This window comes from Manis pentadactyla, chromosome 9 (genome assembly GCF_030020395.1).
Source record: "Manis pentadactyla isolate mManPen7 chromosome 9, mManPen7.hap1, whole genome shotgun sequence".
In the NCBI taxonomy this organism is placed as follows: domain Eukaryota; kingdom Metazoa; phylum Chordata; class Mammalia; order Pholidota; family Manidae; genus Manis; species Manis pentadactyla.
In genome coordinates, this window is record NC_080027.1 from 124,335,835 (window position 1) to 124,349,009 (window position 13,175).

Sequence of the window (13,175 nt, forward strand, 5' to 3'; positions counted from 1 at the left end):
ACATTCTGCCTACTCCTTTTGCCACCATCTACCACAAGAAAAATGACTGACCTTTTTAACTGGAGTACAGCAAAAGACCAGGCCAGAATCTGGCTCCGCCATTTCATGGATGTGAATGGCCTTGAGTGAGTCAGATTCAGTTCTCTCAACCACAGAATGCCAACAGAATCATCCACCTTGCAGGGTTGTGAGAATGAGAGCTTTTACATAAAGTTCCTGGTATAGTACCAAAGGCATAAAGTTATTGTCATCACCATCAGACTCATGCAAAAAAATACCTAAAACTCACAATCAGCAAAAAGACTTTTATGCGATAAATATCCAAAAATTATTTTTAAAGAAAGATACACAAGTCATTCTTGTAAGATTCTGAAAACCCTGTTACCTGCTTTATTTCTGAGGAAGGGTAAAGGGAGAAAACATCCACGTGAATTTGAGGGGCAGCTACACTGGGAACAACAAGAGCAACACTGTTAGGCCTCTGAGGTTCCTCTGGTCCATAAGGGATGCTGACACTCCTGGTCTGGAGATTCAGGAGTTTAATTTTTCCCTAGAGCAAGATCATCCATTTTTGCTGGGATAAAAGAATAAGGAACAAACTCAATAGCACCAAATGGGGTTTAACTTAGAAAACAGGGCCAGGTTTCTCCTTTCAAATACAAATTGTTACATGAAAATATGTTTATAAATCATAATTTTTTCCCCCAATTCAATCCCTCTCCTTCCCCTAACAGGAGCCTCAGGAACCTGAACAGCATGTGTATTACTAACCAGATATTCAACCCAGCCACCCCTCCAAACTGGAATCTGATCACTAATGGACTGGCCTAGCTCAGGGCTGCCCTCGGGAGGGGAAGCAGGAACTATGCTCTCAGGGAGAACGGATACTGAGGATGCCACCAGTCAAAGAGTCGGACGCTGTGCACTGGGTCCAGGATGACTTGCACACCCTGCTCACTGCGCAGTTTCCGACCAGCATGGACAGGAGTGTCTTGGAACACAAGTCTCACTCGATGATGCCGCATGTCCGTGCTCACATTGATAGTAAACTGAGAGGGAAAAGCAAATTAATTACCCAAATTAAACAACCCTGTTTTCCTATGGCTCACTGTGAAATGAGACAGCCGAGACAAAATTTAGAAAATAAATTTAAGGCCACGAGATAATCTCTAAGACATGATACTAATATGTAATATAATATACCTTTACCAAGATATAAAAAATTAAGGGTGATTTTATCTTCTTACATTCAAACTATGCTAAAGAAAGTCTCTCACATGGTTGAATAAACTAGAATACATACACACAGACTACCACCAAAGCCAGTTTTAAAAACTGGATTAGAGCTGTAAGAGATGACTTGACGGGACTTTAACGAGATATTGTTGAGCAATTCAAGTAAGATGCATGAAACATACATCTGATTATACTTTTTGTAAATCAATAGCACCAAATGGGGTTTAACTTAGAAAATAGGGCCAGGTTTCTCCTTTCAAATACAAATTGTTACATGAAAATATGTTTACAAATCATAATTGTTTTTCCCCAAATCAATCCCTCTCCTTCCCCTAACAGGAGCCCCAGGAACCTGAACAGCATGTGTTTATGTATATGTAGGTCTGTATAGAATTGCATGAACATGAAGTACATGGAGTATGAGTATACAACTAGGTCATTAGTGTGGCTTAACCTAGAGAGAGAGGTACCTCCAGTAAAGACAGCATGTAGGACATGACCTTATTCATATGAAATCATGTAAGAGAGTGTATATGTGGACATGTAAATATTAACAGGCACATTAAAGAACAACAGTTCCCAAGAGGGTAACTGCAGTTACAGGACAGTGGAAGTCTAAGTCACCTTTACTTTCTCAATGCATTCATGGATTATTTAGATTCTTCACATGAAGCATACAGTTATTTTGTATTAAAAAAGAATAAAGCTATTTTCAATTAGGAGGGGGTGTCCCCACATATCTCTGAACATAAACATAAAAGACAGAGCAGACAGACTACATGAACTCTCTAGTTGCCAATCCAGTTAAAAATTTTAAACACCTGGAAAATATGCCAAATGGTTTACTAATGTAATTCTCAGTTAAGCCTTGAATAGTCAGAGCATTGCACAAGGGACAGAGCTGGTCACCCCACATTTTGATATTCCATATAGGATACCACACACATGCCTCAAGGTCCTGACATACAGAGCTCACACATAAGCCTCACCATTAGTCACTAACAGGATAATGTTTCTTAAACATTAATGATCGCTATAAAGGAGATGCAGAACGTTCCCTTTACTGTAAAGGAAACAAAAGTAAAATATCCTCAGATGTGATTGACTTCTCTACAAATCTCTGTGTTCCTAATATACAAATCTGCTTTCAGACTTTTTATTGATCTTGAAAGATTTCTTACTCAGTGGCTAAATTTACAGTTTTCTTTCAAATCCTAAGTATAGTGAGAGTCTATGAAAGAGCTAAGGATGACATTTCATCGCCACTTACCAGGGTAAATACCATTCCCATGACAATTGGAATAAAGATGAAATTGAGGGTGGTGACCTGCAGTAGGCAGCAGTCCTGGTCGGGGTTGGTGTGAACATCTTCGTACTGGATTGGAGGCTGCAACCCTCCCACACACTTGCTCTTTAATCTAGGGGACTAAAGAGAACTGAGAATTACCCTAATATCTTAGAGGAAACATTTGTGGTACTAAGACTCCACCAATAAAAAGCCTATGGCTGAAGTAAAGCTAGTGAGATCCATTTTTTACTTTTCCTCTCCCTTCGTATATATAATACACATGTATGTATTAATTTGTTTATATATGTTTCTATACAGATCAAGGAAAACCTGCCCTTTGAAAGCAGGGGAAACACATTTGGATGGGCAATGTGGCAGTGGGTGTATGCTTCATTTAAATGGTATTTCCTGCCATCTGGCAAGAAATGGAAATTTAGAGCTCTATCAGAGGCCCTCTGATGTTTAAAAGACTGCAAATTCCCTGTGACTTGTCAGACTCCGAAGAACATCTGCTGCACAAACGGGATGGAAGCAGAAGTGGCCATCTAATTCAAGGCACTACAAAACAAGAGAGTCACAAGTCTCAGAACTAGGAAAATCTCAGCATTCACTTTCCTGCAGTAATTCTGGTCTCAGCTTATATACCACTAATAAAGGTCCTATAGTGGATTCTACCAATGTCTAATGGATACCACAGACTGTGGACATCTTATTAAAAGCAAATGATCAGAGCCAAAATTCTTCCCTAGAACCATGTTTTTAAAATATATATTTTATCTGCTTTAAATTAAAAACTTATCTGTAACTAATGTGGGATAATTAACTATCTGTAATGTGTCTCCTCAGTGAGATACTAAGCAAGGGAGACAGAAGAAAGAAAGCTGCTGAAAAGTACAGACAAGCAAAACCCTGTGGCCACGATCTCAGGTACAGTCCAAGCAAAAGGCAGAGGCAGAGATGGAACAGGACCTACTCCTCTTCTAAACAGAGGCAGTCCCTCAATTTATGGTGTCCCTCAACTACCTGAGACATAAAACCACATAAATTATTGTTGTTTACAAATATACTTGCTTTGAACAAAATAATTTGTAGGCAAATAACCTCAGTACATTGTTGTAACAAGTTTTCCCCTTTTTCCCACTTTTAAAATGTCTTCAAATATGTAGAAAAGTTAACAAAATAATGCAATAAACTGCATATCCTCTACCATTATGTATTTTGCTTTCTCTCCCCCCACCTTATTTTATACACACACACACACACACACACACACACACATCACATGCACTATGGGGGAAGGGGTTCTAAGCCATTTGAAAATAACATTGACCCTCCACCATTATTCAGCATAAATAAAGACACTTACGTACAACATTATCGTATCTAAGAAAATAGTAATTTCATATCATCTTCACAGCATATTCAAATTTCTTCAATTGTCTCAGAATGTCTTTTATGGCTCTTTGTTACCCGATCTAGGATCCATTCAAGTTTTAGTCCTATATTAAGCTATATATCTTTTTGCCTCTTTCATATAGAATAGTTCCTCCTCCTTTTTCTTTTCATGACATTATTATAAGTTTTGTGTTTATTATTTGTTTTTGATACGGCAATTTTATGCCTAGTGAAATTAGAACAGGATATTACCTGAAAAACAAAGATAAGACAACTACATACCTGTTTTTTAAACTTGAAGTTGAATTCCCACATTGGTTCCTGTCTGCTCCCAACTATCTTTCTGCACCAGAAAAGTAAGCACTATAAGAAAATAAAAATAAAACAAACCAAAAATAAGTAAGAGACAGAAAAGAAAAAAAATCAAAGTAAGGTAACAAAAAATAATGAGCAAAAACCTTTCTGTCTGACCGCTCTAAAGCCAGCCAGTCTCAGTGCTGACATTTTACTTTGGCACAGATAGACACCCTCCCATTTTGACACTGGTGCAGCATGAAAAGAGATGATCCCAGGGCTATTCCACAAAGAGAAGAGGGACCAATATAAATCAACCTCAGACACTGCTGAGGTCAACCCCTATTGTTCTCATCTTTAAAGACAAAAACACAGTCTCTAGAGACTGGGGCATTCTCTGATTCAGCAGGCCACTCCACTGTATTAAAATCCAAGGACAACCAGTGGCCGCCAGGCAAGATGATAATAAAGCCGTGAGGCAGGCAGAGACAGCCGCCCTGTAACAGGAGCAAGCCACTCAGGACCTTCTGGGAGCAGACAGCCGGTGTGGAAACTACAGAGCTGGGCTGAATTCAGTCTAGAGTAAGCCCCTCAATGAAAGTCAGGCTACAGCTAGGGTTAACACAAGAAGTCAAGTACCTCCCAGGGGACAAGGGGTGGGTCGTCCGCCGTGCCAGCTGTCCTGCCCTTCAGACATGCCCTGTACGTCCTGCTGTTCCATCAAAAATAATGGGCTTGGCTTTAAGGGGCAAACACTTCTGCTGCCATCACAACGGCTCCAGTCCCACACAAGCTATGCTACTGGAAAGAGAGAGAGGGAGAATCAAATACGAAAAGCTGGAGTCCAGGAACATAGGACAACTTCCTTTAGCATGCCGGCAACTCCCTGAATGCCATGCGATTGGGGTTATGCAAGTGGCAAGGCCATGCATGGGACTCCCGCCACTGCAGGCCCCACGTCCTCTTCAGAATATCTCTAACAAGGCCCAGAAGAAACAGCCAAGAGGCAGGGCTGACTATCTAGGTTAAGACCTTAGTTATTTATCACCACCTTGGCTTTTTATAGACCACTTTTTTAAAATTAATACACAGTGACAAGCTACGAAGACATGGGTATCAGATTTAGGCAGTAGCACCTGCACTGCGCACTGGAGCCGCTAGGATGTGTCAAGCATGAGGAGTTTGCCCGATGCTGCTCTACTCCCAGCAACAGAGCCACACCTGGCATGGCCAGCTCACCTCACCACAGTCAGTCTGATACTATCAAAGATTTCTGGGGAGAGAAACTGTCAATGTGAGGTGATATACTGTCCTCCCATATTACAAGACGAAGCAGCTGCTGGGTGAACTTCTACTTGCCCAGCATTCTACTCCTGCTCTGAATCCACCAGCCAGCATGATATTACGCTGAGCTCAGCCAATGGCCTGACCACCTCAGTTTGCAACCCTGGGGGCAACCTTGATAATCCTGAATTCTTTAGTACCCTTTTAATTGATGTGTATCAGGTAGAATACTAGACATAAACTAGGGAAGAAGAATCATATAATAGCCAAAGCAGAAAAACAAAATTCAAGAGAATAGGAAGTACTAGAGAACAGCAGATTTTTGGTTCAGAGGAACAAAGATTACCCACAAACTCAAAAGATACAAATTTAGACAATGGTCAAATGAAAAAAAGAATAAGACATCAACTGGCCTAAATAACCATGTCTGCTCCACTCGTCTAGCTTGGCAAAGGTGCATTCACTAGATGTGTCCTTACGGAGGAGAAAAGGAGAGAATGGACCAAAGGCTAATAGACCTATTTACAAATCAGAAGATGCCAGACACTTACAATGCATGAATACAGACCACCAGGGAAATCCTGAGATACAAGAAATAGCCCAGACTACAGGAAGAATTTTGGAGGACTGAAGTCTCTGAGTGGAAGTCCCTTACAGTCTCTGAAATGACCCACTCCAGAGCCTGGCAATAGTGGATACGCAGCACATGCTAAGTAATAAAGTCTACACCAGACTCTTTCAAGGAGTCAACAAGAAAGGGGAATCCCAGATGTCAAGGTCACATTAGAAAGAGAAAATTAGTAAACTGTTCAGGTTATATATTTGTACCCTGATTTAAAGCACCTTTTAAGAATTATAGTTTACGTCTACTGTTTGAGTGGTGCTCTTCCTGGCCCAAACTATCAAAACCATCTGAAGTGGTCCCTTGTATAATGCATAAAAATTAATTAAAATAAAGACAATAGGAATATGCCAAAAGCACAAAAAGTATTAAGGTAAAGATAAACATAAGCCAGCCCAGCACAGCAGGAATGTCGTGGAGATGTGGAACCCAAATCCTAGAAGTTACTCAGTCGCCTAGCAGCCTGGTACCTACAGCCCTAACCCTCCCCATCAAGGAAGCTGGACAGACGCCCCGATAACAGGTCCACCATATGAGAGTCTGTTAGTTAAACCCCAAGGCTCTCACTTACTTTGGAATTCTTTAATGTGCTGGGAGTGCTTTCTGGAATGGCTGGATTCTTGGAGATTCGAGCAGCAAATGGCTCATACATATGGTACAGAGATCGGATCACACAGGCCCGGAGACAGCGCAGCTTCTCCATTGACTCTGGTCGCAGGCGCAAAGGCAGAGAGGCATCCAGCGTGTAGTGCCTGAAACATGACACATTACTCCTACCAATATGTGACCTGTCTTTCCTGGGCTAGGTCAGACTCCTAGGACTCCTGTCTCTGTATGAACCTGGCTGCACTACTCCACCGGACAGCAGTTAGGAGTTGTCCCCTGTGCTCACTCTCATACACACAAATCACCACCTCCTTCATTTATCACTTTTGCTTCTTTGCTATGCAAAATCCAATTTACATATACCTTGTCATCCTGCACTTCTCCACGCTTTTATAATTTTTAAATCCTATTTCACTCTAAAAAAGGGTGAATCTCTAACTTCATACCAGTACAACAAACTTCAGTTGCTCAAAAAGAACCTGTACTGGGGAAGAGCCACCAGGTTCTACTGTCCCATGTCTCACCAAGTTTCCACTCCCTGCTACCTCAATATCCCTTCCCACCGTATCCTTCCTGCACTTCTGCACCCAGGAGCAAATGCTAGCCTTACGAATTGTATCATTCACTCACTCCTCAATACCACTATACATACAGCAGCCAAAGTACAAAAACTATGAAACTTCAAGATGACTGGCAAATCTAAGAAACAACTAATCCAGTTGAAAGGTGAGGAGAGAGCATCTCTAGCTTTTGAAAATTCTGGCTAAAGTAAACCTCTGAAGAAAAATCACAGTTCTGTTTGAAACCTGAAGTAAAGGCTTTTTGCTGAATGGGGGGAGGCGACAACATAGGGAAGACAATTACCTGGATGAATTAATAGTATCAATTTTAAATTAGAGAGGGGCTCAGAGTCCAAAGGCAGACTCATGCCCAGGCACGGAGAAGAGAAAGTAAAAAGAGGTCACCATCCAGGGAGCAGCTCCAAATCACAAACTGCAATGAAATCAGCAACACAGACAACAGAGTGAGCGCTCTGTAGTCGCACCTTCGGTACAACCTGGTCCAAAAGGCAGCAGTGCAAGTGACAGTCCAGGCCTTCTTACAAATCAGGGAAAAATTCACAATGTCCTCAGGACGGATATAGGAGGCCAGCAATAACCAGATATCCATGGGATACTCTTCTCCACCAGCCCCCTCCAGGTCTTCTGAAACAGAAAACAGAATTATAAACTTTGACCTTCTAATATACACATATCTAAAGATCCCCAATCATTTCAATTCTCCCAGACCCTGCCTTTTAAGAAAACGGTTTTAAGTAGGTCCAAGGAAGCCTCTCACACTCATCACTTCCTGCTCATTCTAGCTGCTGGGAACTTTTGCTTCCTGCTGTCCAGGTGAAATTCAGCTCTAATAATTCTTCGATGGAAATAAGGAAAATATTACTATGTCCATTTTACTAGCAAGAAAACAGAGCACTGCCTCCTAGTCAAGGTAAACAGAAGCCAGGTTTTCGGACTCCAAATACAAATTCCAGCTTTGCACAATAAACTCTGCTCTTGGTTTCCCGGCAGTCCCCATCCCACCAAACACTTCCTTCAGTTCAGTCATTTAAAAAACAAAACTGGTTTTAAGGTGGTATGAGGAAACCTCCAAGTACAAACTAAAAAACCAGGTAAGTTACAGTGTACTTTCATCACCCAATCACTGCCTGTAGACACATTTTTTTCCTTCTAGTTTCTCCGTTTCATTATCAGTTTGACCTATGATCCTGGCCATACACTGAATATTCAAAGATATTCTGTATTCATATAAAATACACATTTTGGAGGCTATCTACAATGATGATAGAACTATTTACACTACTAGTATAATTTATTACACTACTTGTACTCAATTAAATTGTATTTACCACAATGTTTTAGTGTTTCTAAACCTATGGCAGGCAGGCAAGGCACTCAGCACACAGATAAAATGACCTGGTTGACACATGATGAATGGGGAACTGAATGTACCTGGGAACTGTGTATCCCAACCTCCTCCTTCAGGCCTCCTTACTGTTTATTCTCTTGGCCCTGACATCACTATATATCTCAGGTTCAAGTAGTAACTCACTATAAGGATACCTGAATCTGGGTAACCCTAACCCTAACCCTAACCTTTAATTCATGCCTAGTCATAGAGCTATGCGAAAACCAGCTTTCTTCTCTTTGCTAGGCAAAAAGCCCCTACACCACCTCCTGCAAACTGCCCCTGCTTTTCTAAGTGCTTCTGGCAGCTCTATGACTCAATCAGGTTCTTGCATTAGGTTTTTCATAACAGAGACCAATGCCTCTAGGACAACATCCTCTTTTCTTGTTCTTATCCTTTCTTGTAATGTCCAGTAACCATTAAGGCTCAGTCTACTATGTTTGGGTCTCAAGTTCTCCAACAATAATCTCTCTCTGAAAGAGAAAGCTAAAGACTTGTCAGAATTTCCTCCACTGATATCCTTCAGGACTTCTAAAAGCACAGTGTTACCAAAAACAGTCCGTCTTTAGGGACAAAATTCAGTAATTATTGAAGAATTGCTGGTGTTTTAAACATAATTATTAGGAAATTTCAAAATGTAGGAAATGGAATCAGTAAAGGAAGGCTTCATGGAGATAAGCCATGAGAACATAAAGAATTTTAATAGGCATAGGTTAGACAGAAAAGTATTCCAAGTGAAATAAACAATTAACATGAGGCACAGATACTTAGAAAACAAAACACACGTGAGGACAATAAACAGAGATGTCTAACTAGATTCTGATGATACTGAGAAATCAACTATTAACTTTTTTAAAATGTGAGTTAAAAAATTTTTTTTCAAGGGCATTTGGCTTTTGTAAATAACCACCAAAATATTTACAGAGAAAATAATAGGCTATCTGGAAATTGTTTCAATATAAGCCAGTGTGTATGTGGTGGGACGGGGAGTAGGGGAGTAGTGGTTAAAACAAAACTGGCCATGAGTTGGTAATTGTTGAATCTGGGTAACGGCTAAATGGGACCCACTATACTATTCTCTCTTTTGTTTATGTTTCATTAAAAAGAAGCTAAAAGAAAGAAAGAAAGAAAAAAAAGACCAGTTTGACTAGAATGATGGACCCTAATGGCATTAAGTGGAGCAAGGGAATAAAAAAGGAATTATAGTTAGAGTTTATAAACAACAAATCATGCATCTAATAGGTGAATGGTATCCTGAATATAAAGAGAATTCTTACAACTCAGTACTGAAAAGACAGTCTAATTTAAAAATGGACAAGGGATTTGAACAGACATTTCTCCAAAGAAAATACACAAATGGCCAATAACCGCATGTTCAACATAATTAGCCATGAGAAATGCAAATCAAAACAAACAGATACCACTTTACATCCACTAGAAGAGCTATAATTTAAAAGGTCAGACAATACCAAGTGTTGGCAAGGATGTGTAGAAACTGGAATCTTCAGACATTGCTGGTGGGAATATAAAATGGAAAGTTCAGAAAAGAGTTTGACAATTACTCAAAATGCTAAATACAGTTACCACAGGATCCAGCAATTTCACTCTAATCCAACAGAAATGAAAATGTATGTCCACACAAAAACTTGTCCATCACATGTCACAGCAATATTATTCATAATAGCCAAATAAAAAGCAATAAAAAACAATGAAGTATTGATACATGCTACAATACAGATGATCCTTCAAAACATTATGCCAAGTGAAAGAAGCTAGACACAAAAGACCACTTATTATATGATTCCATTTATATGAAATGTTCAGAATAGGCAAATCTAGAGAGAGAAAGAAGATTAGCAGCTGCTGGTGGGGTGGGAGTTGGGTTGAGAGGGATGAGAAATGATACTAATAGGTCTGGAGTGATAGAAATGTTCTAAACTTAAATCATGTTTATAGCTGTGAACTCTGTGAACACACTAAACCTACTAAATTGTACATATTAAAGGAGTGAGTTTTATCTTAATAAAGATGTTTATAAAGTCTGTAAGCCATTCTGTAGGGGAAAAAAAAAAACAAGCCAAGATTAATATCTCTAACAGAATGGTGATGATGAGTAGGGATTCCAAGTGAGAAATTAAACAAAGAAGTGTGAGGACTGTCAACACTAATTTGGGATTCTGGAAAAGAGTAGCATCACTGACTGTAAGTGGTATAACTGCAAAGTAATGTCAGTTCGTTAATTTATTATTTCAATATATTTTAACTAATACAAAGTATCTGTCATCTTGACTGTCAAGTACAGGTGAAAGTTCTGGTAGATCTGAAACCAAAACTTAACGTATCATTTATTACAGTAGCTTCCCCCTAACTCTGATTATCGGAACCACTTTGTCTCTAACTACAGCTATTCTGGACTCTACCCCAGGAGGGTCTGATTCATTACGTCTTGAGAAAACCACTGAATGATGGTTTGGAACATTACATACTGTTATCTTTGTTTCATTTGTGTGAGTTTTATCAAGATATGAATACCACATACTTTTCTATTTCCCACAATACCTATTAGACATAAAGCAAGCATGAGTAACTGAAGCACACTCAAAAGTCTATAACGTCTACCTTTAGTTGAAGTGAAACTGGTTATTTACAATCCATATATTTGAGAAAATATTTTTTTGTCATATCTCAAGCTTCCTTACACATTCAGAAATTCAGAAATCCAAAAACTTTGTTTCCACGGTGCCCATGGAAATCTATATGGGTTTTTAACTGAAAATGACATGTTCTCAATGAACAGCCTGAGTTCACAGCTTCAGACATCTATCAAGTGACTTACCAATTCCCAATCCTCTCATATCTAGATAAAAGCAGAAAGCTCTGGTATAGTAAACCCTGACCCACTACTAGGATCCAAACTCTGGCTCTCCACTGGTACGGCCTCTTATGCTACTGAGAAAAGTGCCAGCTTCAAGTTATCACCACAGACTGGCCAACAGTCCAAAAGAGAGCAAGCCCTATACCTTTGTGCCTCTTGCTTTTCTTTTTTCTGGAAATGGTTCTCTCATGGAAGCTCTCCTCCTGGGCATCCATCTCATCACTGCTGTCGATGATGTCACAGGGCTCACCAGTCCCAGCAAAGGCTTCCACTGCAGGAACCTGGGAGGCTTCCAAGCCACAAAGAGATTTTACTAGAAGAAAGTAAGGGGAGAAATGAGATGGCAGAGGCCCATCCAGAAATACAAACAGCTGAAGCTGAGGGAAAGGAAGGGAAAAAAAAAAAAAAAGCAGTGTGAGTCTGCTAAAGAAAGCTGAGAATTTAAAAATAAATTTTAGCATTTTAAATACAAAAATTGTAAAGCAATAGGCAAACTGACTCCAAAGTTGCAAAAACTGACTCCTTAGAAGCGCCAACTTCAGACCTGAAGAAAAAGGGGGTACGTTCTTCTTCCACTATAAACCCTACCAGATAAACACACAAGGGGAATGCTATTCACATTTGCATCAATTCTCAGGAGCAATGTTTGAAAGTTGATCCGATTTTAACCCTGTTCTGGGGCAGGAGACAATAGGTGTCATAAAAATGCGAGTTCCAAGACCTGTCTGTGAATAAAAGGCTTCAAAGAGAAGCGTGGGAAAAGGAAAAGAATATTATGTAAAGTAGCAAACTGCAGAGTAAGTGAAGAATATATGTGAACTACAGGAGAAAGACTACTAACCACAAAGAAATTAGTGGAAACCACAGAAAGGTACGCAAAGGTTGTTTTGTTTTAATGCAAAAACTCGAAACAGTTCTGCAACAGGAACTGCCTGCCACTGCTCTTGGCTAATCCTCCCCTTCCCCCAATGTATGAGAGTAAACACGTTTATGGGAAGGTGCCCAAATGACTGCAAGACAAACACTGACGCGGAATTCCAGGAAAATAAAACACCTGGTTCTATCTTCCTAGCCTGAGTCTTAAAAGACTGGCTGGAAGCCTACCTTCCTGCTGTACGGCATTGGCGACGGCTTTCTTCACCCGCCCAGATCTCACGACGGCCGGATCCGAGTTGGCATAATCCGCCACCGTCACTGAAACACAGCACCAGTCCTCAAAACAGGCCTTTTCTCTTCAGCGTCCCTCCCACCAAGCCCTCCCGCTGCCCGCCGGTCCCAGGCCCCAGCCGCCCTCCCACCGCGGGGCCTCAGCGCGCGCTCGGCACTGTCCAGCCCCCTCCCGGCCGCCGGCCGCAAGCCCTTCAACGCCCCCGCCCCCTCGCCCACCTCGCCCAGAGCAGGCGTCGTGGGCCCGGAACTTAAGTCGCTTCCCTCTCTTGGGCATGGCTACCGTGTCGGGGCGAGGCCGGCCTACTGGGCCGGGACCCCGGGCCATGCCTCGGGCCGGAGAGCCGGGCCCGGGAGCCGCAGACCAGCCCCGCCTGGCTCCGCGGCCATCCCGCACGGGAGTTCTCAGCTCTCGCGAGAATTTAGGCCAGGCTCCGCGT

General features: G+C 41.1%; 1 protein-coding gene across 5 annotated transcripts; it reads right to left on the reverse strand.

Moving 5' to 3' along the window:
• Positions 1 to 285: 285 nt before the first annotated feature.
• TMEM183A (transmembrane protein 183A) lies at positions 286 to 13,151 on the reverse strand. 5 transcript variants are annotated; one of them, XM_036909582.2, is made up of 8 exons: positions 12,955 to 13,151; positions 12,673 to 12,762; positions 11,714 to 11,881; positions 7,771 to 7,927; positions 6,691 to 6,871; positions 4,202 to 4,282; positions 2,507 to 2,654; positions 286 to 1,049 (listed from the first exon to the last, which is right to left on the reverse strand). In XM_036909582.2, the coding sequence occupies exons 1-8, from the start codon at positions 13,061 to 13,063 to the stop codon at positions 955 to 957; spliced, it is 1,029 nt and encodes a 342-aa protein (XP_036765477.1). In that variant the 5' UTR covers positions 13,064 to 13,151; the 3' UTR covers positions 286 to 954. The 5 variants fall into 5 exon arrangements, with proteins under 5 accessions (XP_036765477.1, XP_036765476.1, XP_036765474.1 ...); XM_036909581.2 differs by having other exon boundaries at positions 7,771 to 7,930; positions 12,955 to 13,150; XM_036909579.2 differs by having other exon boundaries at positions 357 to 1,049; positions 2,507 to 2,662; positions 12,955 to 13,147.
• Between the last annotated feature and the right edge of the window lie 24 nt (positions 13,152 to 13,175).

Excerpts from the sequence above, each read along its gene's own strand:
- TMEM183A (XM_036909578.2), bottom strand. The coding sequence starts at position 13,063 with ATGGCCCGGGGTCCCGGCCCAGTAGGCCGGCCTCGCCCCGACACGGTA. Across the intron at positions 7,931-11,713 it reads GAAAAGCAAGAGGCACAAAG|AAGACCTGGAGGGGGCTGGT; the intron begins GTATAGGGCTTG and ends TTTCTGTTTCAG. Across the intron at positions 1,050-2,506 it reads TGGGAATGGTATTTACCCTG|TTTACTATCAATGTGAGCAC; the intron begins GTAAGTGGCGAT and ends TTTCCCTCTCAG.